General features: G+C 34.1%; 27 protein-coding genes and 2 pseudogenes across 29 annotated transcripts, besides 1 other annotated feature; 11 read left to right on the top strand and 18 right to left on the bottom strand.

Moving 5' to 3' along the window:
* Positions 1 to 453: 453 nt before the first annotated feature.
* TVAGG3_0919220 (uncharacterized protein) lies at positions 454 to 720 on the bottom strand (the record flags this gene model as incomplete). The annotated part of the gene is made up of 1 exon (XM_001304429.1): positions 454 to 720. One exon carries the CDS (start codon positions 718 to 720, stop codon positions 454 to 456), a length of 267 nt encoding a protein of 88 aa, XP_001304430.1.
* Positions 721 to 978: 258 nt separating this feature from the next.
* TVAGG3_0919210 (uncharacterized protein) lies at positions 979 to 1158 on the bottom strand (the record flags this gene model as incomplete). Its single annotated transcript, XM_001304430.1, has 1 exon — positions 979 to 1158. The coding sequence occupies one exon, from the start codon at positions 1156 to 1158 to the stop codon at positions 979 to 981; it is 180 nt and encodes a 59-aa protein (XP_001304431.1).
* A 70-nt stretch (positions 1159 to 1228) lies between these two features.
* Positions 1229 to 1435, top strand: TVAGG3_0919200 (uncharacterized protein; the record flags this gene model as incomplete). Its single annotated transcript, XM_001304431.1, has 1 exon — positions 1229 to 1435. One exon carries the CDS (start codon positions 1229 to 1231, stop codon positions 1433 to 1435), a length of 207 nt encoding a protein of 68 aa, XP_001304432.1.
* A 47-nt stretch (positions 1436 to 1482) lies between these two features.
* Positions 1483 to 1671, top strand: TVAGG3_0919190 (uncharacterized protein; the record flags this gene model as incomplete). The annotated part of the gene is made up of 1 exon (XM_001304432.1): positions 1483 to 1671. The coding sequence occupies one exon, from the start codon at positions 1483 to 1485 to the stop codon at positions 1669 to 1671; it is 189 nt and encodes a 62-aa protein (XP_001304433.1).
* Positions 1672 to 1709: 38 nt separating this feature from the next.
* On the bottom strand, positions 1710 to 2210 carry TVAGG3_0919180 (uncharacterized protein; the record flags this gene model as incomplete). The annotated part of the gene is made up of 1 exon (XM_001304433.1): positions 1710 to 2210. The coding sequence occupies one exon, from the start codon at positions 2208 to 2210 to the stop codon at positions 1710 to 1712; it is 501 nt and encodes a 166-aa protein (XP_001304434.1).
* A 323-nt stretch (positions 2211 to 2533) lies between these two features.
* On the top strand, positions 2534 to 2926 carry TVAGG3_0919170 (uncharacterized protein; the record flags this gene model as incomplete). Its single annotated transcript, XM_001304434.1, has 1 exon — positions 2534 to 2926. One exon carries the CDS (start codon positions 2534 to 2536, stop codon positions 2924 to 2926), a length of 393 nt encoding a protein of 130 aa, XP_001304435.1.
* A 47-nt stretch (positions 2927 to 2973) lies between these two features.
* On the top strand, positions 2974 to 3549 carry TVAGG3_0919160 (uncharacterized protein; the record flags this gene model as incomplete). Its single annotated transcript, XM_051252161.1, has 1 exon — positions 2974 to 3549. The coding sequence occupies one exon, from the start codon at positions 2974 to 2976 to the stop codon at positions 3547 to 3549; it is 576 nt and encodes a 191-aa protein (XP_051077735.1).
* A 484-nt stretch (positions 3550 to 4033) lies between these two features.
* Positions 4034 to 4372, top strand: TVAGG3_0919150 (uncharacterized protein; the record flags this gene model as incomplete). The annotated part of the gene is made up of 1 exon (XM_001304435.1): positions 4034 to 4372. The coding sequence occupies one exon, from the start codon at positions 4034 to 4036 to the stop codon at positions 4370 to 4372; it is 339 nt and encodes a 112-aa protein (XP_001304436.1).
* A 204-nt stretch (positions 4373 to 4576) lies between these two features.
* Positions 4577 to 25947: part of a mobile genetic element that runs on past the window's edge.
* Positions 4780 to 5100, bottom strand: TVAGG3_0919140 (uncharacterized protein; the record flags this gene model as incomplete). The annotated part of the gene is made up of 1 exon (XM_001304436.1): positions 4780 to 5100. One exon carries the CDS (start codon positions 5098 to 5100, stop codon positions 4780 to 4782), a length of 321 nt encoding a protein of 106 aa, XP_001304437.1.
* Positions 5254 to 5476, bottom strand: TVAGG3_0919130 (uncharacterized protein; the record flags this gene model as incomplete). The annotated part of the gene is made up of 1 exon (XM_051252160.1): positions 5254 to 5476. A coding segment is annotated over one exon (223 nt), but the record flags the coding sequence as incomplete, so codon positions are not given.
* TVAGG3_0919120 (uncharacterized protein) lies at positions 5525 to 5965 on the bottom strand (the record flags this gene model as incomplete). Its single annotated transcript, XM_001304437.1, has 1 exon — positions 5525 to 5965. The coding sequence occupies one exon, from the start codon at positions 5963 to 5965 to the stop codon at positions 5525 to 5527; it is 441 nt and encodes a 146-aa protein (XP_001304438.1).
* Positions 5995 to 6780, bottom strand: TVAGG3_0919110 (uncharacterized protein; the record flags this gene model as incomplete). The annotated part of the gene is made up of 1 exon (XM_051252159.1): positions 5995 to 6780. The coding sequence occupies one exon, from the start codon at positions 6778 to 6780 to the stop codon at positions 5995 to 5997; it is 786 nt and encodes a 261-aa protein (XP_051077733.1).
* TVAGG3_0919100 (uncharacterized protein) lies at positions 8296 to 8691 on the bottom strand (the record flags this gene model as incomplete). Its single annotated transcript, XM_051252158.1, has 1 exon — positions 8296 to 8691. The coding sequence occupies one exon, from the start codon at positions 8689 to 8691 to the stop codon at positions 8296 to 8298; it is 396 nt and encodes a 131-aa protein (XP_051077732.1).
* On the bottom strand, positions 8719 to 9147 carry TVAGG3_0919090 (uncharacterized protein; the record flags this gene model as incomplete). Its single annotated transcript, XM_001304438.1, has 1 exon — positions 8719 to 9147. One exon carries the CDS (start codon positions 9145 to 9147, stop codon positions 8719 to 8721), a length of 429 nt encoding a protein of 142 aa, XP_001304439.1.
* Positions 9193 to 9461, top strand: TVAGG3_0919080 (uncharacterized protein; the record flags this gene model as incomplete). The annotated part of the gene is made up of 1 exon (XM_001304439.2): positions 9193 to 9461. A coding segment is annotated over one exon (269 nt), but the record flags the coding sequence as incomplete, so codon positions are not given.
* Positions 9489 to 10346, top strand: TVAGG3_0919070 (uncharacterized protein; the record flags this gene model as incomplete). The annotated part of the gene is made up of 1 exon (XM_001304440.1): positions 9489 to 10346. One exon carries the CDS (start codon positions 9489 to 9491, stop codon positions 10344 to 10346), a length of 858 nt encoding a protein of 285 aa, XP_001304441.1.
* On the top strand, positions 10376 to 10537 carry TVAGG3_0919060 (uncharacterized protein; the record flags this gene model as incomplete). The annotated part of the gene is made up of 1 exon (XM_001304441.1): positions 10376 to 10537. The coding sequence occupies one exon, from the start codon at positions 10376 to 10378 to the stop codon at positions 10535 to 10537; it is 162 nt and encodes a 53-aa protein (XP_001304442.1).
* Positions 10540 to 11064, bottom strand: TVAGG3_0919050 (organellar and viral DNA polymerase type B; the record flags this gene model as incomplete). The annotated part of the gene is made up of 1 exon (XM_001304442.1): positions 10540 to 11064. The coding sequence occupies one exon, from the start codon at positions 11062 to 11064 to the stop codon at positions 10540 to 10542; it is 525 nt and encodes a 174-aa protein (XP_001304443.1).
* On the bottom strand, positions 12005 to 13232 carry TVAGG3_0919040 (organellar and viral DNA polymerase type B; the record flags this gene model as incomplete). Its single annotated transcript, XM_051252157.1, has 1 exon — positions 12005 to 13232. A coding segment is annotated over one exon (1228 nt), but the record flags the coding sequence as incomplete, so codon positions are not given.
* Positions 13974 to 14364, bottom strand: TVAGG3_0919030 (annotated as a pseudogene). Its single transcript has one exon. A coding segment is annotated over exon 1 (391 nt).
* Positions 14455 to 14928, top strand: TVAGG3_0919020 (uncharacterized protein; the record flags this gene model as incomplete). Its single annotated transcript, XM_051252156.1, has 1 exon — positions 14455 to 14928. One exon carries the CDS (start codon positions 14455 to 14457, stop codon positions 14926 to 14928), a length of 474 nt encoding a protein of 157 aa, XP_051077730.1.
* Positions 15079 to 15267, bottom strand: TVAGG3_0919010 (uncharacterized protein; the record flags this gene model as incomplete). Its single annotated transcript, XM_051252155.1, has 1 exon — positions 15079 to 15267. A coding segment is annotated over one exon (189 nt), but the record flags the coding sequence as incomplete, so codon positions are not given.
* TVAGG3_0919000 (organellar and viral DNA polymerase type B) lies at positions 16953 to 17714 on the bottom strand (the record flags this gene model as incomplete). The annotated part of the gene is made up of 1 exon (XM_051252154.1): positions 16953 to 17714. The coding sequence occupies one exon, from the start codon at positions 17712 to 17714 to the stop codon at positions 16953 to 16955; it is 762 nt and encodes a 253-aa protein (XP_051077728.1).
* TVAGG3_0918990 (integrase core domain containing protein family) lies at positions 17968 to 19053 on the bottom strand (the record flags this gene model as incomplete). Its single annotated transcript, XM_051252153.1, has 1 exon — positions 17968 to 19053. One exon carries the CDS (start codon positions 19051 to 19053, stop codon positions 17968 to 17970), a length of 1086 nt encoding a protein of 361 aa, XP_051077727.1.
* TVAGG3_0918980 lies at positions 19094 to 20823 on the bottom strand (annotated as a pseudogene). Its single transcript has one exon. A coding segment is annotated over exon 1 (1730 nt).
* Positions 21362 to 21843, bottom strand: TVAGG3_0918970 (organellar and viral DNA polymerase type B; the record flags this gene model as incomplete). Its single annotated transcript, XM_051252152.1, has 1 exon — positions 21362 to 21843. A coding segment is annotated over one exon (482 nt), but the record flags the coding sequence as incomplete, so codon positions are not given.
* TVAGG3_0918960 (uncharacterized protein) lies at positions 21957 to 22637 on the top strand (the record flags this gene model as incomplete). Its single annotated transcript, XM_051252151.1, has 1 exon — positions 21957 to 22637. The coding sequence occupies one exon, from the start codon at positions 21957 to 21959 to the stop codon at positions 22635 to 22637; it is 681 nt and encodes a 226-aa protein (XP_051077725.1).
* TVAGG3_0918950 (uncharacterized protein) lies at positions 23094 to 23515 on the bottom strand (the record flags this gene model as incomplete). Its single annotated transcript, XM_051252150.1, has 1 exon — positions 23094 to 23515. A coding segment is annotated over one exon (422 nt), but the record flags the coding sequence as incomplete, so codon positions are not given.
* On the top strand, positions 25149 to 25724 carry TVAGG3_0918940 (uncharacterized protein; the record flags this gene model as incomplete). Its single annotated transcript, XM_051252149.1, has 1 exon — positions 25149 to 25724. One exon carries the CDS (start codon positions 25149 to 25151, stop codon positions 25722 to 25724), a length of 576 nt encoding a protein of 191 aa, XP_051077723.1.

Genomic DNA, 25947 nt, shown 5'->3' with positions numbered 1-25947 from the left:
GGATATTTCAAACAATTCATCAATTTTTCTTTGACCATCAACAAGTAAGGTAGACTAACAATTACATCTTGATCTTGATTTTGTGAATCAAATAAGGTATCAACATCTTCAATGAACTTTTCTTTGGTAATACCATGTTGATCAAGGACTCGACGTTGGGCAAAGACATTGAATTCCAAATCCATTACTAAAAATGACACCGTCAGACCATGTGGTCATTTCACTTTTTTCATGAGTGAAGAGTTAACTGTTCTAAACTTTGAAGATGCACAGTCGTTCAGAAAAGCTGCTTGGCAATATGCAAAAGAAAACAATGAAGCATTTGTCGATTATGCCATGAAGAACTTTCGTGACTTATTTGAAAGAAAAATTGGTGAAATCGTTGTTGATTGGTTCATTCAGAGACATATGATTGACTCAAACTAAAAAAGTTATTTTTATTAAATTAATTTTTTATTCTTCTGGTCTAAAGTTTGTTAGAATTGCCAATTTCAATTCCTGATAAATGAGTTCAAGGAATTCATTATGAGCAAAAACTTCATTAGGAGAGGTTTCGCAATTGAATTGAATAAAGTACTTCAAAAGCTTAGTAAAGTAACTAAGATTGTTGCGATCACCATAAAGTTCATTGAATTTCTCCATTGCTTGGACTGGTGTGTAATTCTCCATGGGTTCTAATAAATTTGCGAACTCACAAAATCTTGTCTTGTCAGTGTTCATCATTAAAAAATGTCACTTTTTAGTTTTTTCAATGGGCTACGACGAGGACATGTCTTACATAAAGAACTCAATGAACTTTCTCACGAATGCAATCATTGTTTTCTTTTGTGTTAACCTTTTCATTCTTCTATTATTCATGATGTTGTTCTTCTGTGAGTTTCACGGACAATTGAATCGTCAAACTAACATTCAATACTTAAGAACAGCAAATGATGCTCAAGACTTACTTAAAAACAATTGAATAAAAAAATTAATGATTTATTCATTCTTTTTTTCTTTAATGTTTCTACCAGTTCCACGTTTGATCTGATCAAGAGAATTCATCATGTCATCAAGATAACTTACTGATTCTTCCAATTTACGCAAAGACCTTGCGTCAAATTTATGTTCTTTTATCTCTGTCTCAATGTCTAATTTGAGTTGCTTAACCAAATTCATTATCCCTTCAACAGATGATATTAAAAGTGAAGTGGTCAGAGTGAACGGTTTTGACAGTTTATTTACTCTAATGGAAGGATTTGAGTTCATGCCACTTGCCAGCAAAGAAGGTGCAGAAGAAGTTGTTGTCGCTGCATTCTACGCTAGCTCACACGTTGACGCATTCCGAGCTTACCAAGATGATCTTGTAAAAGAAGGTCGAAAGCTTGGAAAGATCCAAATGTTGCTTGACTTCTTCCGAGGAAATCTTGCACAGAAGTACGAGAAAAAAGAATAAACAATTAATTTATTAATACTTAATTTTGTCACTTTTTATTTTGTCTAATGGAGTCAATGACACCTAAAGAAAGAGAAGAACTTGAAGAACTCAAAGATGCTCTAGTTTATTCTTATCAACATGTTGAAGAATATAAAGAATACCTTAAAGTCCTCAGAGACGAACACAATCCTACGATCAAGATCTACGATGCCCTCATTGACTTCTATCGTAGACGTCTTGCAGGTCATGAATAAAAAGTAATTTTAATCAATGTAAGTTTTTTACTCTGATCTTAGATTTCATCGGGGCATGATGAAAGAATGAAGTCCATAAGTTCTGCCTTTGTTTTAACAAGAAGTATGGCGGACATGAGGAGTTCTCTTCTGTTGGAACCCATTGGAACACGACCTTTCCAATTGCGCATTGATCTCAATGCTGGGACTGTAAAGAACTCGAGAACGTAAAGTCTTTGGGACTTAGGGAGGAAGTCGTCTTGTTCCCTCTCTGCTTGTAGTGTTCTTGTCGAAGCTGTTGACTTGATTTCGTCTTCTTCGATCGGATCGTAATCTTCTTCACCTTTCTTCATGGTCATACGTTCACGCTTGTAATCATTCCTGAGAGCATTGAGTCCTGCTTCAAGATCTTGAGGATTCTTTGTAGGTTTCCATAAAGGTTTCTCCTGTTGCATTTGTTGCATAAGCTGTGTTTGTTGTTGCATCATTTGCATCATCATTGTCATCATGTCTGGTGTCGGTGCTGCTTGAGCTGGTGTCGCAAGTTGGTCTTGGGACATTTGGTCCGACGGTTTAGAACGTTAAGTACCGGCACATTTTGTACTGACACGTAAAGTACTGGCACAAGATGTGTCATTTCTCTCAAATTTGAATACTTTGGCGCGTAAAGTACTGGCACAAGTTGTACTGACACGTAAAGTACTGGCACATAAAGTACCGGCACAAGTTGTACTGACACGTAAAGTACTGGCACAAGTTGTACTGACACGTAAAGTACTGGCACATAAAGTACCGGCACAAGTTGTACTGACACGTAAAGTACTGGCACAAGTTGTACTGACACGTAAAGTACTGGAACGATAAATACCAGTACTAATTGTCCATGTTTGAACTTCATCCGATCTGTCAGCTTGAGATCAACGAAGTTGTTTCGAATTATCTCCTACAAGTCTTCAGTACCAATAGATCAATCCAACTTACAAAAGTTTCAAGACGCCAGATCCAAAGACTTGAAGCTGCAGCAGGAGTAATTTTAAGCTTTGAAGAAGGTCTTACAGAGAAAAGCGACATCCTTGACTCAAAGCGTGAAACACTTGCTGCTTTCTTAACGAAACACCCATGGGTGAACATAGATCTTAAGATACCATACCAAGGTCTTGTTGAAACCTTTACGATTTACAGGCAACTCCTTGAAAGACCTGAACAAAACATTCTGGTTGAACGTGATGGAACATTAAATCCAACAGATCTTCAAGTTGAGAAAGAAGAAGCTTAAGAGTAAACACATTCATTTACAAACGTCACTTTTTTGAATTTTTTTTCATGAGCGTTCACGTGATGATCAATGATGACAAATCGACTCCATGGGAAGATATCATTGATGACATAGAGAATGACCTTGATGAAAATATGATGGGAGCAAAAACTTCAGTTCAGATCAAACTTGGTGAAGTTCAAGAAAAGATCTCTAAGACTGAAGCAAAATTAAAAGCTCTTACAGAGGTTGACGTTTATTACAGAAGTTTGGAAAGAACATTAAACAAACTTGAACGACAAAGTCAAAGTCTCATCATTGTTCTTCAGAAACTCAATCTTATGCGACAATCATACAATGATTACATACATGTTAGAGACTTACCATCATATTCTACTCCGGAGGTAGATTTTTCAGATATTACCCCAATCCTTGCTGATACAACCCTTACGATAGTAGGCATGCTTCCCACATACCCAGAGTATGATAACTTACCACAGCTCTTTGAGTATCTCAAGAAGAAGTTCATGATCTTACTTTGCGAGACCATGAAAGGGAGACAAAACACCAGAACAGAACGAGAACAAAGCTTATTAATTGACTTATTATATCATACTAAAGATATAAAGGAGTTTTTATTCTAACTTAGGTATTTTTGGGAAGAACTTATCTGGATCATATTTATCATCCACAGGTCTTGGTATCAAAAGTCTCTCTGGTTCATGGACTTCTGGTATAGGATATGTTTCCGATGTTTCCGATGTTTGCTTTGGTTTGTTTTGTTTGATTGGTTTGTTTGGCTTCTTTGGTTTGATTGGTTTGTTTGGATTGATTGGTTCAATCAGATCTTGAAGTTTTCTTGGTGCCTTTCTGGGTCTGAAATGTTCTCCATCTTTATCAGTAATAGTTGTGAACCAACCATTACCATCAAAGTTGAATATCTTCTCGAATTCAGTTCCTTCATCAACTATTATCTTCTTGATCTTTCTCTTCTCCATTAGTGGGAAAAGTGACATTTCTAATTTGAATAAACAAATTCAATTATAAAAAAGTGACAGATCGTTCATGATCTCAAATATTGAATAAACACTCTGAAAAAAATCGCTACCGATATGTTCTTTCACACTAATGTGTCTTGAATTGTTTTTTCTAATTTTTAAATGTGAACCTTATCCTAATGGGGAATATTGGGTTGGAAATGGTTATAAACCTGGTTGCAAGAGTGGGTATTACCGTTGCAGACATGCAGATAGTAATGATGAATGTTGTACTGATACAAATTGTGGAAGAGCACATAAAACACCAATGAAAACGTTTGCTATAACACCATTAATGACACCATTCACGACACCAGTCACGACACCTCTTTTAACACCAAGATTAAAAATTAAATCTCAAGAATTGAAATTTCAAGCTAAAAAGGAGATGTTATTACTTATTTTTGTATCACATTCAGTAAATAACTAAAAATAAATGGTGTCATTTTATTAAAAATAACCGTTGGTCATTACACTTTTTTCATTTCATTTTTCAATGTCTAATCCATTTCAAGATCCAAACAATCCTTTCAACACTGATGCTTCAGAAAGGTCTGAAGTAAGAGTAGCAAAGAAGAGTTGTTGGGATAAAACCAAAATTGTTGGTATTGTACTAATCGCAGTGATTGTTGTGAGTTAGTATACATATCAAGGGTACGGCGGCACTGCGCCTCCTTACCCATTATATGTGAATTTGACACTTTACGAAACCGTTAACGTATATTTTACAACACAAACGACAACACTAACTTAACCTTAAATATTTACAAAGCCACCAACCACTTCACATCACTAATGTTTTCACAAACGACTTCACTAATGTAAAAATAAACGTTCTCACTTACAAAAGTATTGCAACTCCTCCCATTGCTGTGCTTCATATAACAGCTCATAATCTTCTGACTCACTTTCTTCTTCATATAGGTCAAAATCACTGTCATAGTTTATACCTGTAAGTTTTGACAAAGCTAATGAAACACGCTTACCGTTTGTATCATATGCTTGTATAAACTTTCCATTATGCTTGTAGTCATAAACGCTCAAACTAACTTTACCCTTTCTCCCTCGTATCTGATAGAATGTATTTTCACGAGGAACGAAGAACAAATTCTTGAACTCATGACCGTTGTAGTTTGTTATCTCAATAGTTTTCGTCATTTATATAAAAATAAAATAAAAAATACAATAAAAATTAATGATATCACCACCCTCACACGTATGAAAACATAGCACAAAAATAAATTTAGGTGAAGTGGTGAAATCTCACCTGTTTTTTCACCCTGTTGAATTCATTGCTTTATAACTCTCTTCCTTTCTCCAACTCTTCTAACTTCTTCCTAAGTTTAGCAATGTTGTCCTCATGAAGTTTAATCTTCCTTAATATACCTTCTCTATCTAATGGTTGTTTTATCTTTCTAAACTGAACTCTACCATCCTTCATAGTATGAATGTAAAAACCTTCTGGAATAGTTCCTGATTTAATGTATTCTACCAAAAACTTTTGTTTCATTGCTTCAGTGACTTTAGTCGTCATTTTACTCTAAATAAAATGTTCAAATAAAATAAAAATAACGTTATTTTTTCAGTAAGGAAACGCAGGAGTTTTACAATTTATTTGAGGAGTAGGTTCTGGTTTAAATGTTGGAGTCGGTTTAGGAGTTGACTTTTGAACAGGAGTTTGTACTTCCATAGGTTCAGGAGTCATTGAAGGTTTTGCTTGTGAAGGTGTTGGAGTTTGTTTAACTTCAGCTACTTCAGTATTATTTACAACATTTGCTTTATTTCTTTTCAACATCATAACTGCTCCTGCTGTAGCTAGCAAACCTAGTGGGAGACCATATCTTATATAAGGACTTGACCAAATGCTATTTTTGACAGGAGCTGGTGGAACACCTAACCTTGGTGAGACTGCTCTTTGCCATTGTGCAGCTCGTAAGAAATATTCAATAGGTGCTCCATAATCGTTTGGTAAAGTTTGTTTCACAGATGGTGAAGGTTCACGAGAGCTTGATGAAGAACTCATTTATAAGCTTTAAAATAAACGTTCATCCTTTATTCCTCACTGTCGTCCGTAGCTAAGTTATAGTCATCTAATCTTATTATGGGGATGCCATTAGCACGCACCTGAATGGCAAAGCAACAATCCCTCATAAATCCAATAAGTGGCTTTGGTACATTTTCAGTTGCTAGTTCAATAGGTCCTTTAACAGACAATTTGTATGTTATTGGAGCAGTAGATGTTTGACCTTGCTGGAAGCAAAAGTCCACTTCTGTTGGAAAACCACATAAGAAATGTGTGTTGTCATAGCTATCCCATTTATGTTCCACACTACCATCATCCACCAATGACCTCATAACATCTTCATTAAGTCCAATCATATCATTGTTTGTATTGCAAGCGTTCGCAACCATTTCATAAAATACAGGTCCATATGATTTTTCAGGTTCTGCAGGCATATTTCCATAAGCTCCCATGGAAAGCTGAAGATATTTAAACTTAGGGTTCTCAAAATTAACATAATAGTTGTCTTTCTTTCTAAATAGTGTCCAAATACTTTTAACATTAATAGGCGTATAAGCTGCTGTAAATGTTGCACTTGAACTATCTGTATTCTTTGAGAATGAACCGTCCATAGGAATCCAATCCATAACTTTAACAGGAAAACATAAAGCCTCGTTTGTATAATGTTCTACAAGTTCTGTATAAATGTTAGGGTCTAAAGAGAATGACTTTGGATGAATAAAACATTCATTAAAATCCATCTTTGTTCGAAATAGTTGCTGGGTTACAGTTGTAATAGTAACTGTTCCACTAGCTTCTACTGCCTTCGTTATCATAGTGAATGGTTCATTCCATGGAACAAATTTATTTGTCGGTGGATTTGAATCTGAAGCAAATGCAACTTTAAGAGTTGGATTGAAAGCAATGATATCATTTACAGATATAGATATGCATTGTAAGGCGTCGCTACTGAACTTTACTTTAAGCTGAATGTTTCCTGCAAAAGCTGGAATAAATCGAATAGCTTCTAATGGAAGGAATCTTCTAACTGGAATTCTTAAACGAAGCTTAAAATCAAATGATTTTCCTGCTGTAATTGGACCACTAACAATTTGTCCTGTTCTGCATGTTCCCGAATGACTCCATACATCTTCATGTCGAGTCTTTGAGAAAACATCTACTTTCTTTATTTGTTCGGTAGTTTGTGAGTTTGAAGTTATATATGCTTCTTCTCTTGCGTTAGGGTTGTTAGATTCCCGACGATAGGTGTTTTGGAAGATTTGCCTGGTGTCATCATAGTGTCTTTAAATCAAAAATTTTATTTTGGAGTTAGTTTTATTGATTTTTCAATAAAAAACATTTCTAAAACAAGAAAATAAAACGATAAAATATTTATATTTTATATAAGGATCTTATATATTTAAAATAAATATCATTTTATTTTTTTCATTGGTGTCTGTCAAACCATAATACACTATTCAAAAATTCAATGTGTCTTGCGGTTTCAAAAGATACCTTCAAATTGAACGATAGCACAGACACTATTGAATTTTACCCATTTTATTTAGTTTTTACCCTTTTTATTTTTAAGAATTAATGACTGAAACAGCCGTTTTGCTATGACCTCAATCACTTTTATTTATTATTTTAAATATTATTTAATTTTATTATTTGAATAGGCCAACTTATATTTGAGAAGCTCAATTTGAGACCACTTAATACATTGAAATATCATAAATATTGAAATATTAAAAAGTGTATTTCAAAATATTGAAATTATAAAAATTTATAATACTGAAATTGAGACAAATTAATAAATTCAATGTGTTTTTTTTGAAATAACTCTCAAATATTATTTGTTGTTTATTTAATGATGAATAAATATGATTGCTTTAGTCAATCATAAAAACTAATTTAAGTTTAAAATAATGAAAGGATAATTTGATCGTTTTTTAAAATACAATTATTTTTGATGATTTGCAAGAATCTTTGAAAAGAATATAATATAGGTTCTATTTTTGTAAAATTTATCCAAATCATGTATTACATAAATTACGATTAAAACGATGAAAGAACCAAAAAGTGTGTTTTGTGTTTTGTTGTTGCGTGTTGGATGCGGGATCCTGTTATTTCCGAAATCGCCAAAAAATTTGGAAATTTAATTTCCGAAATCGAAATTATATTAATGTTTTTAATATTCTTATATCAAAAGGATTAAAGTTCATTAAGAGAAAAACAATTCTTCTTCTTCAATCTATTGGCGCATTTATTTCTACACGCCAATAAGGAAGGGAAAATTATAAGACACCATGGTGTCTTCAAAACGCTAATTTTTGATATTTTTAACAACCCTATCTTGCATTGTCTTGAGAATATACGATACGACCATTTGCAAGGATTTGATATCCAGCAACTGCATAGAAAGCGTCATCGAAACCAATCCAAAATCCTGGTGGGTTTGTTTTATTGGAACCTGAACCAATTTCTTTATCTACAATAAATTGACCTTCCATTTTATACGTAATGAATGTATTGTAAAGGTCCAACATATTTTCACCAGGAGGTGAGAGATTGAATGTTACCCATGTGTTATCTTTAGCAGTTCCAGGTTGTGATGGAATCTTTGCGTCAGAATATTTTCTATTAGTGTCACCAATTTGAACTGCATTGTCTATGATATCGAAATATGAGCGAATCTGATGAATATGCTCTGCTGGAGTAAATTCGTTGAGCTGTTCGTTCTGCATGTATTTACTTCAGATAAAAATATCTATTTACTTCATTATTCTCACTCTTCTTCTTGGCATTCGTGGTGGAAGTTGTTTCTTGACATTTTCAATGAACTGTACATTCTCTTTTGTCTCAACTTCTTTCACTGGTGGGTCAGGGTTCTTTGACTCGGTTTGTTTTTCAATGAAATTAACGAACTTTGCAATAAGCTCTTGGTTCGTTATTGAAAGTACATCTGGCTTCTTTTCTTCTGGTTCTTTTGGTGGCTCAGTTTGAACAGAAGGTTTTATATGGGCTTCGCCCTCGGTGCCATGCACCTTAATGTTGTCGCTTTCTGCATTCGCTAATGGGACCTTTCTTTTTCTTACGTATATTTTACCATCTTTACTCTGACTTACGTAATAGAAAGGATGTTGTATTCCTCTTGCGTCATTTAATATAATAGACTCTCGCTCTGATTTTGACAAGCTCATTTTACATCGGTTAAAGTTTTAATTTTGTTTTTTATCTGCAGTCAAATGACTCAGACAAGCCCTATGGACAAGACCCAAGGGGTCATAGATGTTGAAGCATTGAAGAAAGAAATTCGCGAGCAAATTTTATCCGAACTGAAGGAACAAAAACAAGAACAAAAGCCAGAGAGACCAAAGAGAAAACTTAGTGAAAAACAACTTGCTGCATTAGCTGCTGGAAGACAAAAGAACCCACGTTTGCTGGCGAAGAAAGCTAGAGAAGAAGCAAAAGCAAAGAAGAACAAAAAGCTAAAGAAGTTGAAGCAAAGAAAGAGTAAATGGTTTATTTTTATCCGAATTAAATGTATAGACAAATACCTTTAACTGTTGCGTTCAGTAGTGAAAACCCTGACGTCAAAATAAAGGGGAACAGAGTAACGTTTAAGTTTCCAACAGACTGGATTGTGAACATAAATGAAGAGAAGTACATTGGCATAACATCTATGTATATAACACGTGCTTTCAGAAAGGTTGACTTTATACTTCAAGTCGAGATAGAAAATGACGAACAGTCTTTAAGCGCCCAAAACATTCACATATACAAATACTTTAAAGACGATACAACATTGTTGCAATGTATGATTTCATTTAATGAGATGTTCGAGAAAAAGTTCAACATTGAAGTACAAACTTTACAGCCTTTACGTGAGTTTCTTGCACAACTGAAAGAAGAAGGTAGTCAGCCACAACTTATAGACTTTCATTATGAATTTAATGAAAATGAAGATGGAACTCATGACTGTCAGTTTGTTATATATTCACCATTCAATGAAGTAGCTAAAGAGAAAGAAAATCCATTACGTATAAGGTTTCAAATCTCTGAACCCAATGAAGACTTCAAGAATGTTTTCAATTATGATGCAATGCTTCCGAGGAAAAATGAATTTTCAAAGATTGTAACACCTGGCATTTGGGATAGAAAGCAAGCTATATTATATTCAAACTTAAGTAAGGGAGTTGAAAATGAGTTCATTGGTCATACAAGAACTTCACCACTTCCTAACCCTAAATACTATAAATTAACTGGCTTCAATCGTGAGTTTTGGATAGACATGTTCTCCACTCATGACCATAACTGCCCAGTGTTCTTGCCTCCAGATGGGAAGGACTGTCTCTACATTGAAGCACAACTCTTAAACTCTACCATCGCAGTATTGTAAAATCTACGCTAGCTTTATTTTTATCACGAATGACCTCATTGCTGACAAAAATAAATGACCTCATTCATGATCTCATTGCTGACCTCATTCATGACCTCATTGCTGACCTCATTCATGACCTCATTCATGACCTCATTGCTGACCTCATTCATGACCTCATTCATGACCTCATTGCTGACAAAAATAAATGACCTCAGAACTTCAACTTACGAATAAAGCTTGTTTTAGTCGTTATTGAGAAGTTAAACTTCTCTTCAAAGCAAGGTTGACATGACTTACATAAGTCAAATCCAATCTCTTGACCGTCATAAAGTGCTTTGTAAAGTTTCATTAAACTGAACTCAGAGTCTTTGTCATATGTTCCTTGCGGAACCATTAAACCTTTATCTTCATCATAGAAACACTGAACAGAGTCAGGAAACATTTCATTAGCGGTTAAAGCAATAACATCTTGCTTCACGCCTTTCATTCTGCAGTGAAATGCAACTTCATTTAAATCATTCGTGAGTAAGTCTATGTAGGTCTTCTTTCCACAAAATATTGACTTGTATGCTAAACTTTGTTTATCTTTTGTGATTTCTGCAAAGTCGCTATGAAATTGACCAAGGTTTTTACCAATGAGAACTCTTCCATAACGTTTCTCAAACTCTTCAGCTAAACGAGGGATATCTTCATTGTAGAGATGCATACTGTCCGTATCGCTATAAAAGATGTCCATTCCTAAGTCTTCAGCAGTACAGAATACTTCACACATTATTCTCTTCGACATAGATAGAATATTAACACAAGTGGACAGAAGTTAAAGTGTCTGCAAATGCTTTTCGTTAGCTTGAAAATAGTTTTATCTGAACCATCCAAACCTTCGAACTTCACTATATGGTTGTAGTTTCTGATGGCATATCTTATAGCATCTTTGTCATTTACTATGGTTATTTTTGACTCAATAGGAGATAGAATAGTTTTGCCATAAATACTGTTCAGAATGAGCTTTATATTTTCTTGCAAAGGATTTCCTTCTTTCTTATACTTTAACCTTAACTCAAACAACTTCTTTACTTCATCTCTTATTCTAATATCTCTGTTTCCATCGTAATAGTATCCTTGCAACACTTCACATTTGACACCTTGATATTTTATGAGGTCTTGTAATGTTATATGGTCAACATACATTAAACAGCAAGTGTTTGAACTTCTGGGAACGTTAAGTTCTGGATTTAGTTCAGGGACACAAACTATTAAAGGAAAGTGTCTATGTATTCCAATCTCTGTTATCTTAATGAGAACAAAGAAGCCAGACATAAACTTTTCACCAATGGGTTCCTTTTGGTCGTCATCGAATAAATGCTTTAACAAATATTCAGAACTTAACATCTCATCCTTCAATACTTTTGGAATTCCTTCTAAAGTATAAAGTCTTGCTATAGCGGATGGATATAATGAAACAGCGTCGAAGTCAGCAATGAGTTTCTTTTCGCTCTTTTGTTTCATGTTATCTGACAACATACATCTTCCACCTTGAATGCATCTCGAAATAAATTCTCTTGGTTTATTTGAGAGGTCATAAAGATTTCCATTCGGGAAGTATACTCTGTTCTCAAATAATTTGTTAGCAATAGAACAAATACTAACGTAGTCATAAACGTTTAAATCAAACTCTTTCAATATGTCATTGCGGAACTTAACAAAACCTTCTCTTAAAATTCTTACATCTTGTTTGCAGTAAAACGTGCTATATTTTTCTAAGTCGAAATGGTTTTCATCTATTCTGCAACCTTTGATGGAATCTATGTTTTTCATAAATGTATCTGCATCCCGGATAAACTTACATGCTTCAGAAATGACACCAGTTCTGTTGTCATTTGCTAACAAAACACTGCTGTAGTAGTTATATGGAAATACTTCTTTCGGTCCTGTTTGTAAGTTAAACATAGCAGGAAATAGTTTAAGCTTCTTATTTATAACACTGTAAGAGTCTTTTATAATAATTGCCCTTCCTTTATATAAGCCAGTTATTTGCATTGTTCGTGAACCTTTAATGATGGGAGTTCCTTTCACTTCTGTCATGTGTCTTAAGATGAAGTTTATATCATAACTGAGGTTATGGAAATATATTAAACTCTTGTCAGGAAGTCGTTCCAAAAATTCTGTTGCACAGTTCTGACCCCAAATGCTTTCACTCACTGAACCATCTTCACTGTCGTAACAGATGTTAAAAGCTTTATGAAAGCCGTCTGTGCTACACTCAAAGTCAGCAAAGAAAACATGCTCAGGAATGAACTTACATTTAGCTTTATTTACTTCTTTTGACTCTGCTTTCTTCTTCAGTTGTACACAATACTTTGGAGCATATGTCAAATCTTTAAATGGTGCAAGGTTCTGTTTATATAAGTCAGTCGTATATGTGAAAAGTTCTCCATAAGAAATAGGTTCGAAATATTTGCACTCCCACAATGTTTTCATAACATCCCATAGCGGTGTAGTTCTATCCATGCGAACTACATATTTATCTTCTCTCTTTGTATAAATCTTCATCTGTTTCTCAATGTTCATTCCACTACACTCCTTCAAGATTTCTATATAGTTGCGAATGAAATATGTTGTCATTGGAAGTCTTTCATTTAGCATGTAGTGGTCTTCAACAAGAAGTAAGTCAATAGTTCGAACAGTTTTACATTCTTTTGGTATGTATCTCTTTATTTCATTATGTCTTGAGTCATTGAAATAACCAATGGTAACATTAAATGCTATATCTGTTGCGTCAGAAATTTCTTGTACTTTACTTTGAGGAAAGTCTCTAACACGAATGACTTCTCTCATGTGGTCAATAGTTTCTTCATTTACTCCAGCCTGAATGCAAGCATAAACGAAACAATTGTCTTCTGTCATAAGTGCTGCAGTTCTTTTGTTCAGTTCATTGAAGATTTGGTAGCGTTCAAGATTTATAGGTAATGTGCAAAGATACTTCCAGAACTAACCGCTTCTCTTCTTATAAAACTTCTTTTCACCAAGGATTTCATTCCAGAAGTCATCTATATCTTGTTTATCTCCTGTTTGTTTAAGTCTGTTCAATAATCTTTTCTGTCTTTCTGTCAGTGTGCTTTCATCTCTATATGGTCGCTTCTGTGGCTTTCCTTTCTTAACATCTGACATCGTTAAGCCTTCATATTCTGTTAAATCATACATCTTTATTTCAGTAAGATTCTTTATGTTTGTCAAGAAGAAGTCATAGTGCATTTCAACAATACCCGCGGCATTTGCTTCTATCTCTGATATAAAGTTCTCCTTCAAGAGCTGATGTAGTAATGTTCCAATATTATTGAGGTTTAACGTAGAACATTCATACTTTCCACCAAGTTTATAACATACCATCCATCTTTGTTGGGAGTTTATTTTAATCTTCTCTAAGAGTCTCATGAAAACCTTACCGAAATGTTTGTGTAAGTAGTCTCTGTTTGGTTCATCTAAAGCTTCGATGTTAAAGTCAATGAGTCTATTGCCTGACTTCACATTTCTCTTCCTATTCTCTTCATCTTTCTTTAACCATCTCTCACCTTCTTTTGGTTTGTCGTCAATGGAACGAATGACATTATTAGCTTTGCGAACTTGTTCTATAGCACTTTTAAACATCTATCTTCTCTGTTGTTTCAGTGTGTCGTCTCTCTTTCGTGTTTCACCAACGTTTGCATTTGTTATGTCAAACTTCTCTTGACGAACATCATGCGAAAGAGCTTTACGAGTATGACCAACGTTCGCATTTGTTATGTCAAACATTTCTCTTCTTACTTCATGAGGTACTGAACGTCTATGATATAAGTCAATAGCAACGTCATTTAAAGGAAATGCTCTTGCATTTATGAACTCATGAATTCTATCATAAGTTATTTCACCATTGTAGTCATTGAGGATGTCAGCGAGTGCTTTTTTTGTTTGTCGCGTAATGTTTTGCAACATCTATGTTAGCTTCTGTAAGAAGTTGTTTTATTTCCGAGTGTTCTAACTTAGACAACTTCCGATACATCTTTAGTAGGAAATAAAAAAAATATTTTTTGAAAAAATTAGCTTAGATTTTTTAAGGCTAGTTTTAAAATATTTCGAACTTTTTATTTTAATGAAACACATGCAAGATTGCAAGTTCTTTTCATACAATGCTCTCGCTAATGCCATCAAGAATGAGTTCAATAATGCTTCAAATGTTAATGTTATCTTTAACAAGAAGTTTTTGAAAGAATCTAAGTTCGGTCAGTATGTCAGACCATTAGCTATCGTCATTGACCGCAAACGTTATACTTCACAAGAGTTAGCAGTAGTTTTGAAACAAAAGGGTTTCTTCATGAATGTCAAAGATACTCATTATACTGTCATAAAGAACTCTAACATTGACTTCTTCAGTATTGCTATGAATCTTTCCGAACAGAAAGAATATAAGAAGGATGAAACATCTGTGAAATATTATCCTTCATCTCTGAAGACAATAACGAACAAAGATGTTATACAGAAATTCTTACCAAAGGTTGAAGAAGCTTCTATTGACATTGACGAAGGAAGTGAAATGGTTGAAGAAATTGACCCTGACGTCATTTAAGCAAATTTATTTTTGAATAACTGATGGTGCCACTACGTCACCATGTCACCAGGTTAATTAACTTCTTTTAAAAATGATGACAACATGACATTTTGACAACAGCATGGGTTGAATGCAAAAATAAATGTTATCGTCAATGTTATCACAACTTCATTCTTCCTCTTTGAAGTTATCGAAATATTCTGTTATTTTTTCCTTCAGTAATGTTAAGTCTTCTTTGAATGTAAGTATTGTGCAACCTTTGATGTCATAGTGTGTTTGAGGAAGAGTATTTTTGACAATTTCCTTTATTTGCTCATTCGGTGTCATTGAAATCGGTAAGTTTTCACGATAGAACCAATTTCTGTCAGATTTGTAAATCTTAGCAAGGTCATAAAAGCTCTTGTTGTTTCTTCTGACTAAATGCAACATAACCATATCTTTATCTTCTTCTTTCTCCATCTCTTCAGCGTAAATCAATATCTTATAGCTTTTTTCCTTTCTTTTGGTACTGAACGTGGTATTCTTTTCTGTATGCTTTTGTCTTTGGATTCAATGACTTCATCTTTTGCTTGAAGTTTCTTTTCCATCTCTCCACGTTCTGCTTTATATAGTTCATCTAACATCATGAAAATATAACAAGCATAACGAGGTGAAGCCCACATTGCTACAGCATTTACTAAAAGTCTATGAACATAATAACCTTTCAAACCAGGTGCCAAATTCTTGCGATTTTTCGTACGGAATCTCTTCTCTCGGTTTTCCGAGGGAAGCAATCATATGAGGAAATTCTTCTAAAGTTCTCTTGTCTGTTGGTTTTCACAACCAATGATATGCTTGCTTTGTAGAACGAAGAGCATTCATTATACTTTGCATCTGGTACATATCGTCCTTTGACCGAAACGAATGAGTCTCAATTGTTTGTTATACTGTATGTATTCATATTCTTCATTTATGGCTTCATGAACGATAGCAGTTGTTGTGTTCTCTGTTGTTGACATATCTGTCTTTACATACAAAATAAAAAAATAATAAATAAAACTAACTTTATTTTCTGACTTTCACAAAAGACCAAAAATAAAGCGCTTTACATGTATTTTTCAGCAACTTCGTCAATAATTTTATAGCTTTATCTATCTCATCTACTTCAAACGTTTTCTTTACCTTTCATGGGAGCACCATACATTTTCTCAAAAACTTCAAGCAGTTCTGTTTCAGCAGCTCTCATATCATTAACAAACACAACCTTGACTCTACTTGACTGTACTGTCATATCTTTGAGTTATATTATATGTCCTTCCTATCTTATATCTTTTTGTGTTGAAGTCCTTCGGTTTCTGAACGATATAAAGTAAGCCTTCACTGCAACGTTCTGAGTCGAACGAACCATATGTTATGAAGTTATATCCAACAACTGGGTCTAACCATAACAAAACTATTGGTATAAGACTTTTGTCTATAAGATATGCTCTTGTTCCATGAAATGCTACTGAATATCATAAGCTCAGGATTTCTTGTCAAAATTTTCTGAGTTGAAGCATTTCTAACCCAGTCGTTTGTTTTCTTTCCAGATGGAGATATAATGTCTGACAAAGAATATTTGTTGTATTTCTTTGAGTATCTTACGTTTAAATCACCTATTCTAACCACTTTGGTGTCATTGTCTATCTTTCTAACTGTTTCAAACTCAATGTTTGTCATTTCTGTTCTTACATACAAAATAAAAATTTTTCTTAGAAAAAATTAGCGTTATTTTTCTAACTAATGAAATTCATTATTTTTGTTGTTGAATTCAATAAAAATATATTTTAGGTGAAGAGGTGAGATTTCACCTGTTTTCTCACCTAATTTTTCACCCCAGTTTATTTTATAAGCGTTTTACATGAATTGTACGATGTATATTTGAAATTCTAACAATTTCGTAGCTTCTATTTCTTCTGTCAGTATGTCAAAAGTTTTAACAATGCCGAAAGTTTCTTTATACTTCTTCTTGACGTCAGATAGAAGGAAATCGTCAGCTGTTGGATAGTTTTTGTTCAGAAATGCTAACATGTCCATTTTATCTTCTGCTGGTTTTCTACTTCTTTCTTTAAGTCAGCATAGTCCTTTCTCATACGTTCTATCTCTTTGACGGAGTAGTTATATTTCCTCATTGCTGCTTTACATTTTGAACATTGCGGATTCATTTTTGCGTTATACATTGAAATTTGACCTGCTAGAACAACTAAGGCGTCAATGGTTTTCTTTAACTCAAAAGTTGTTGGTTTTATTTGTCCATTCCATATTTTACATCTTTTATCTTTATCTCTTATCTGCCATACACATTCAGCAACTAATGAAACAAAGTTGTCGTATGTCTTAAACTCCCCAGATTTATATATGTCAGAGATGTTCTTATATACCATGTCGCAATCTTTGTCCATAACTTTATGGTTGCAATGATATCCTAGAAACTCATAGTTTACTTTACGTATGAACTTCTTTATTTCTACTGAGTCAGTTGGTTTCACTTCTATTTCATCGAATTCATGAATAGTTAGTTTTTGCTGCTGAATTTCAGGCAATTTGGGTAAATGGTCAATAATGTCCTGCATGTCATAAAGATACTGTTCATTTGTTTCATCTTTCACACTACAGTCTAAATTACTTGTTAAAAGTTCTTGCTTAATTCTTTGTATTTCTGTCTCAAAAGTATATGAAGAAGGAATAAAGCTTTTCATCTCTACCAACATTGACGTAGGATTCATGACTAGCGAGTTTGGTGCTGTAGTTGTTTGAATTGTTGTTGTGCCAATTGTTGAAATCATATCTTTTATACAAAATAAAAAAATAAATAAAAATAAAACTAACTTTATTTTTTCTATCTTAAGGAAATTCATGAAAATTCACGAGACCCAAAGGGTCTGAGCCGCTAAGCGGTGAGGGTGAAAAAACAGGAGAAAACAGGTGAAATCTCACCTCTTCACCTAAAATATATTTTTGGTGTAAATAAATGGTACCATTAATGATATATATCATGACTGTTCTCATTCATGTCTGATTTACATCCAACGAAAAAGTTTAGAAGAATTTTCTTATTCTTTCTGGCATATTTTTGTCTTTCCAGTACTCCCGCTCTAATGGTCCCAGATGTGTTGGCTTCGACTCTCTCAAGTTCTTAGATGGTATAACATCTTCAACGCCTCCTTCATATCTTACTTTATAAGTGTCATCGTTTATGTTATAACCAAGTATTTCAATAACCACTCCTCGCTTTGCTTCGTCAATGGTTTCAGCAAGTTTGCCATTACTACTTTCGACTAATTTATGACGAGGATAAAACGCAATAGAGTCGTCGGCAGCTTTTATAAGATATCCATTACCTTGCGTAGAGTCTACTATATAATAATTTCGACTTAACCTTAAACGTTTCTTTGTCAACGGTTTGTCGTCAAGAACTACACGAACTTTTGTACCAGGAATGAGGGTAAATTGTGTTGAATTTCTGATATTTTGTGTTTGGCTTCGTTTCTTTTGTATATACTTTTCTTCTTGTTGTTGTGTCATTGAATTTGGTGTATGTCCTGTTGTAGAATGTGTTGAGGAATTATATACTTCGAGAAAATGTTTCATTGTTTCTTCGGTAAAGTCTCGCTCTTGATTTAAATCTCTGAGAGTCCTTATGAAGCGGTTTATGATGCCGAGTATGTTATGGTTATGGTCTTCAGTAGTGTAGTGAGTTATGTTATGCTTAATGAGAAATTCTGTGATTTCATTGCTGAGGTATGCTGAATCCTGGTCTGATGTTAAAGTACTTGGGCTATGTTCTGCTACAAACTTTTGTAAAACTCTTAACACTTCACGAGTTCCTTTATTTTTCATTATATACGCAAAAGCTTTGCGAGTGTTAACATTAATGAAGATGAGGAATGGTTTATGTCCTCCTTTTCTGCTTTGAATGAGAGTGTCAAATTGGTATGCGTCAGGAGTGTTGGAGTAAATTGGTAAAAAGTAGTCGTAAGGGTTTATTTTTGTTTGATGTACAACATTTTTGTCAAAGAACTTTTTCACTTCAGCTCTGTTAGTAAATCCCCAACTTTTTGCTGCTTCATTGAACTTCTTAAATGACCTCCATGGATGTTGTTCGAATACTTCTTTCAAGCTCATTTATGTAAAGTTAAAGATTTTATTCTAGGCTCAAGCGCGTTCATTGAACGCGGTACCATGCGAATACAGTCACAAATGGTGGCATGTAATCTGCACCCGAACCCGTTGGATTTGTTGTGAAAGTGTGTGAATGATTTCCTGTGGTTCCACAGAAAATACCTGCGTTTGAATCTACTGGGTCAGTTGAAATATCATATCTATTCATTCCCTGTCTATCCGAACCTGCTGCAAGATTTGTATAACCTCTTTTTGTTATTGAATGTGAATGATTACCTGTTGTGTTTGTAGTTCCTGTATGAGTGTGCGGTGGAAGGTTTGCTTCTTTAATTTTCTTCGAACCTCCTGTTTGCTTTGAATATCTAGCACAGTATAAGAATTTATCTACAATCTGCTTCCACGTACCAAAACCCAGAACTGTTTCTGGATTTGTTGAGTTCATTGACGTATAAATAGAGCCTATAGGATATAATGTTTGAAGTATTTCAGTCTTTAATGTTTGAAGCTCTGTTTTGTCTGCTTTTTTATCTAACATTGCTGGTAGTTCATGTGTTTCAAAGTTTCTGACATGACCTTCAATGTTCATACATTTACTATTTAAGGAGTTTAGTGTATCTTTTACGCTTGTACTTGGATTCTCTAAAGGTGCACTTGAACCAAGGGTATAGTTCAATATTATGTCGTCTGCTCTAACAGTAGTGAAGGATTTATGTGTATGGTTCTTGTCGGCTTTACTGTCTAATGTAGCTTGAAGTTCATTTATATCGGAGATGTTGTGTTTATGAGATTTCAAAACTTTGTTCATTGCTTCGAGTTCATCTTTGTCAGCTTTACTTTTAATAGCATCTTCAAACGTTATTTTTGACTTAACTCTCAAAGTAAATCTTGGTTCAACTAATACACCTTTAACAGAGAAAGTAGAGGCATAAATTTCATCGTTATAACTAAATGCTTCTGGTGCTTTACCCGTGTCATACTGTGCAGTACAGCTTATGTCATAACCTTTAGCACGAATGTATTTATATCTTCTTTCATTAACATCTTCCGTCTTCACTTCATCACTTCGTGTTAAATATCCATGGTAGTCCGTTATAATCTGTTTGTCTGAAGTTATATAATGAACGTGGTTCTTGACTTTATCACTCAGAGCTAAAAGCTCATTTTTGTCTGCTTTTTCGGCTAATTTCTCATTAACATCATTCACTTCTAATTCAACTCTTCCGCCAGAACTCTTATTATCATTAATCTTTTTCATTAATTCGGTAATTACGTCATAAAGACTATATTCTGTTTTCGGTTCTGTAAATAATGAGTCAAAATTTCTTTTCATCATTACATCGCTGACATTAATGATATCACCAATTCCTTTTTCATTTATTCTCTTCATTAATTCTGCAATAATGACGAATATATAATCTGTTAATTTATTCTCTTCATCGAGGGTTATAGAATGTTTTGAAATTGAATCATTAACTCCTCTAAATAAATCAATAACTTCAGGATACACATTTTTAATGTCTCGAATAACCCGACCAGTATCCTGTTGTTCATGTTCTTCGTTCCGTCGTTACGTGGTTTTATATCTCTAACCATCATCAACGCAGCCATAACCGGAGGGTTTGTTGCTACCTGTTCGAAAATCTGACCGTTATGTATGGTATATCTAAATAATTTCTTGGTGTTTGTTAAAACATTTGAAACAAGTCTTTTAAAACCATCTACAAAATTTCCTGTTTCACCTAATGTTCTTGCAGCATTTACAAGCTCACCCATTCCCGCTTTTGACCCCAAAAACGTCCATATTGCATTTATTTCACTCTGTATAGTTGTCCATTCAGCGAAACTAACACCCGCATTCGCTAAGCTGAAAATGAAATTCAGTGGATCGAACTTAATTCCACCTTCTTTTTCAATTTCAACGAACTCACTAACATGAGATTTTAAGTATTCTTTCGTTAAAATTGTTTTCCCCGATGTTATGTCATTAACGAAACTATCACCGTCAAAAGTTAACGAATTCAATTTCGTCGTCGATGCTTTTATTTCATACACCGCTTTATTGATAGTTTTTGGCTCACCTTCTTTAGAAGCATATGAAACATTAATGAATGAATTATATGTATTCGTGAATGAATTAAAATCAATGATTTTCATTAATGACGCCTTTAATGATTCATTTACTGTCGAATCCCTTAAAGTAATTAATGAACTGTCATTTATGAAAGGTACACTGCAAACCGTCGAGTTTGGATCAAATGCTGTAGTTGGTGCAGGAATATTAATGATATAAGTCATTAAATCATTAAGTGACGTAAATAATGTTGTTGTTTTTGATTTAATTTCTTTAGCATCTGTTATATACGGTAATTTTATTTCTGTAGTTTCTGAATTAAAGATATTCGCTAAAATGTTTTGTAAACTGTTTTGAACAGCAGTATAAACCGTTGAATTCGGAACCCTTACGATTTCACCATCCTTAATAAAAGGCATTGCACATGGCGTAGTGCTTGGGTCAAATCTTTCGGGATTATAATTCAACATATATTCTAACGCTTCATGAACAGACTTATATACTGTTGTGTCGTTCTTCATGACAACTTCACCATTTACAATGAATGGCATAGTGCATGGAGTTAAAATTGGGTCAAACTTTTCATAGTCCTTCCATGTTATATATTTCTCAGTATTTCCATCAGAAATAACAATATATTTGTCAGTAAGTGTGAGAGAGTATTGACCAAAATATAAACGTTTAGCTCTGTCAGCTTCATACGCATATGCAGCTATACTCATATTTTAATGAGAATAAAATGTTGTTCTATTTGCAAAGTACATACCCGAACGAATACGGGACAGTAAAACTACAAACAAACTTAGGTCTACAGAATGAGCCACTTGCATTCAGAATGGTTGACTTTAATACTATTGCTTCATTCGTTATAACTGACGAAACAGATTTCATGGAGCTTGAAATAGATGGAAAGAAGCACGAAATAAGATTTCACAATAATGTAGAATATAAGATGGAAACATTAGCTGGAGTGTTAAATGCTCTCATAAATACTACAATAAACAAGGATAACGGAGAAAACTTAATGAATGTTAAACTTATTGCAGGAGTTTTGAAGTTCAGTTATGTGAAGGAGTTTAAGATAACACGAATGAGTCATAGAGTTCAATTGCTTCTGGGAGCATACCATATGACATTTCCTTTGAAAAGTGTTGACAAAACGATTGAGATGAAATCTGTTCCATACGTATGTTATGGCAATTGTTTGTACATTGAGTCAAAAATAGCTAATGTCACAGGTATTTCAGGAGTTAATAGTAAAGGTTCAGTAGAATATAAATCCTTCTGTTATGAAGTAAATTCAATGTTCATTCCAAACGTTCCTGTCATAGCAACTCATTTAGGTAAATGGGTTCGCATTAGTCCTCATAATTTGAAAGACATGCAATTCAGACTTGTTGACTTTCAAGGAGAGCCTGTAGAACTGAAGGCACCAGTGCGAATGACTGTTGAAGTTGACTTTTTAGAAAATATTAAATGCAACAGCTTACAAGAGAACTCAGAGCTAAAAATATAAAGTATGAATGTTATGTATTAGGTCATGAACTTTGGTTGTTGCTGTTTGATGAAACAAATGAGTTAGTTATGTCAGTCAAGAGAACAGAAAAATATTGTGTTAGTGAAAACTGCACCAAGTCAATAAGATTAGGTTTGCATTATGAAGATGAATTCAATACTGTTGAAGAAGTTTTGGACAGATATTACAAATTGCTAACTTGAAATTTTTTTTGACTAACGGCGCAAAGCGCCAAGATGGGCTCAAAGAGCCTCCTGACTGCTTTAATTTACTAAAACATATTTCAAACAAAGTTTATAGTCAGTAGATAGTTTTGTATACTCGTTCGAATATTTATACTTAAACTCAACTCCTGTAGTTCCTGGTATTTCAATGATGCGGATGTTACCTATTTTCATGAATAGTGGAGTTTGACCACAGCATTCGATTTCAGGGTCGAGATAGTCAATGACACATTGTTTCCCTGTTATTCGTGAGATAACATTTTCAAGGTCCTCCTTTGTTAGAATTATTTGGTTCTTACTTATAAGATTTGTCAAAAGCTTCTTATCGTCTTTGAGTAAAATTGTTTGGTATAACTGAAGAAGGTAATGGTCTACGTTATCTGAAGGATTTGTTTGAACATTTGTGTAAGGGTTGTCGTTGGCGTCTCTTGAAAGAATTTGGTCCAGTGGTGGATACTCTAACTTAACATCTGATGTAGCGTTAGCGTTTGAAGCTGAGTTTAAATTCACGGATTTCAGCTCTGGTTCTGGTTCTTTCAAACACTCTGAACTATAGTTCTTTATGACAATATTGTTTGTCGTTCGTGAGTCAACATTTGATGTTGGTTCAATTGGAACATTAACGGCACCAGCTAAGATGGATTTGCTTCTCATTTCATATAGAATAAAAACCTTTTATATGTATGAAATGAACAATATACTCGACAAGGGTTTGAATGTAAAGCTAACGAATGAAAATATTGTTGAATTCACTGAGACAGGTGCTGTGTATAAAGATGTAGAACTACTGAACAAAAGAGCAAAGGGAAGAAGCAGGAACATGAACAAAGGGTGGAAGCCTATAAAAATTTATGTCAATGATGGCTCAGGAGGTTCAAACATAAAGTATGCAGAAAGTTATAGAGTTTATGCTCTCAAAGGTGAAAAGCCTTCATTTAAGAACAGCTATTCTAACGCATATCCTCAAAAGCTAACGGATGGGGAAGTGGATGATATGAATGACAGCAAAAATATTAACAGAAATGGCGACAGAGATGCATGGAATTTGTTTACCATCAGTCAATTGAAGGTTAAACTTTAAAACAATGTTGGTCGTTCCCATGGAATATTTTTGACTTTAATGGTATTAGTCATGATATGAATCTCAAAGTATGAACGAGGAGAGATGAGAGACTTATATGCTTCCCAAATTTCTTCAAAAGGTAATGTTATACCTGACTGTTTCCAACTGAGTTCAATGTCATAGCGTGAGAAACCTTGAAAGATAACGAAGTCAGTTATGAGACGTTTTATGTTTAAAGCTAAAAACCTCCATGTTTGCATAAGTATTGCTACAGTTAAGTGGTAATGTCTGACTTTAGTAATGATGTTAGCTAATGGTGAGTCTGGTTTTGACACTAAACCTTTTCCGGCGAAATCATCACAAACGAGCAGAGTGTTTGAAGGATACTTTTTGAAGGGGTATTTTGAAAGTTTTGACAGAATGTAGTTTGTAAGTCGTTTCATATCGTAAACTCCTGAGTATTGTCGTAAGTGGTGTTTGTCAATAATTCTTTCCATCTCCTCAGAAGTCTTTTGCATTCCTGACTGTATGAACTCTACGATGGCATAATATTTTCTCTTACGTCGAATGTAACGTTGAAGAAATTCAATGAGTTCACTGTCTGGAACTTTAACGATAGAGGCTTGAACTTTTGACATAAATGTTTTCGCTGTTGAATCCATAGAGTCTGAAGTTGCTGATATAATGATTTGGTCATAGTAAGAGTCGTTTCCTAAACGCTCTGTTATGAGTATATGACGAATGAGGTTAAATGTCTTACCTGAACCCATCTTTCCACAATAGAAATAAACACCATTTGAACAGAACTCATAGTCCTTACTGAAAGGAAGAATGAGAGAAGAGTTAAGTTTGTCTGTAGTTTCATTCATGTCTTCATCTACATCATGTATTAAATGCTTCATTTTATCTCCATTAAAAATGCAAGTCAGAAATATTCAGAACATAGCACCGAGTCTAACTGACAAGAGTATAAAGATATACTATGAACATGTTATGATGAAACCAACCAAAATTCAAGAAAGTCAGTATACTTAAGAATATCCAAGACACTGGGTAGAGTATGTAGGAGGTGAGAAAGCTATTGAAATCAGACAGGTTCGAAGTATTCCAGCAGGAAGAACAATATTATTGAAGAACTTTAATGTTTTGAGATATAATGATGAAACAAAGAAGCAAGATAGTTTCCCTGTTGCTGTGTATGTGAACCTAGACACAGGAGATGACATGAAAGTTTTTAACACAAAGCTTCAAACGGTAGTGAGAGAACAACTGACTGCGGAAGGGCATCCATTACCTTCAGAAGTTACCATAGCATATAATTTTGAAACAAACTCAATAGATTTTAAAGTCATCTCTGCAAAGAAGTCAGGATTTACATTTAATGAAGCAGATGTATATTCGAATGAAAACTTCAAAGCTATTGCATGGTTAGATAATGACGATTGCTTTAAGAAAATCTTTAAATTCAGTGACTCAAAGATGTCAATAGATGACCTTTGTGGAATGTTACCATCGACGTTTACAGTAGAAGGTTCAGCAGGATTGCTTACAAGATTGTCAATTGGTGGTATTTGGTCTCGTGAGAACATTGTTATAAAATCCAGTATAAGTGAATTTGCTGAAGAATCTATATTATGTCTTTCAAACTATATGTATTCGCCGCCAAAGCATTATAGTATAACAAACTTTGTCAGTAAGTTTAACATAAGACTTGTCGAACCTTCTTCAATGAAAGATGTTGTGCTACCTAAAGATGGAAAGGATGGACTCATTATTGAGATGATTTTAATAGCATATTAAATGAGCTTGTTCTTGAAGGTCATTCATGATGAAATAACTGTTGTAGAAGATGTTAGCAATTGTTCAGACATTTTGAAGCGTATAGATGATATAAGAAAGAAGTTAGATAGACCGCAAAGCGGTGAGGGCGAAGCCCGTGAGAACGCTTATGTTTCATTGACTTTCTCCAGTAACGAGAACTTTTATGAGATAATATTGAAGAGAGATGATTTTAATATGGGGT

This window comes from Trichomonas vaginalis, chromosome I, assembly GCF_026262505.1.
Source record: "Trichomonas vaginalis G3 chromosome I, whole genome shotgun sequence".
NCBI classification, from domain to species: domain Eukaryota; phylum Parabasalia; order Trichomonadida; family Trichomonadidae; genus Trichomonas; species Trichomonas vaginalis.
The sequence above is the reverse complement of the archived record's forward strand: the minus strand, read 5'-3'. Positions and strand labels throughout refer to the sequence as shown.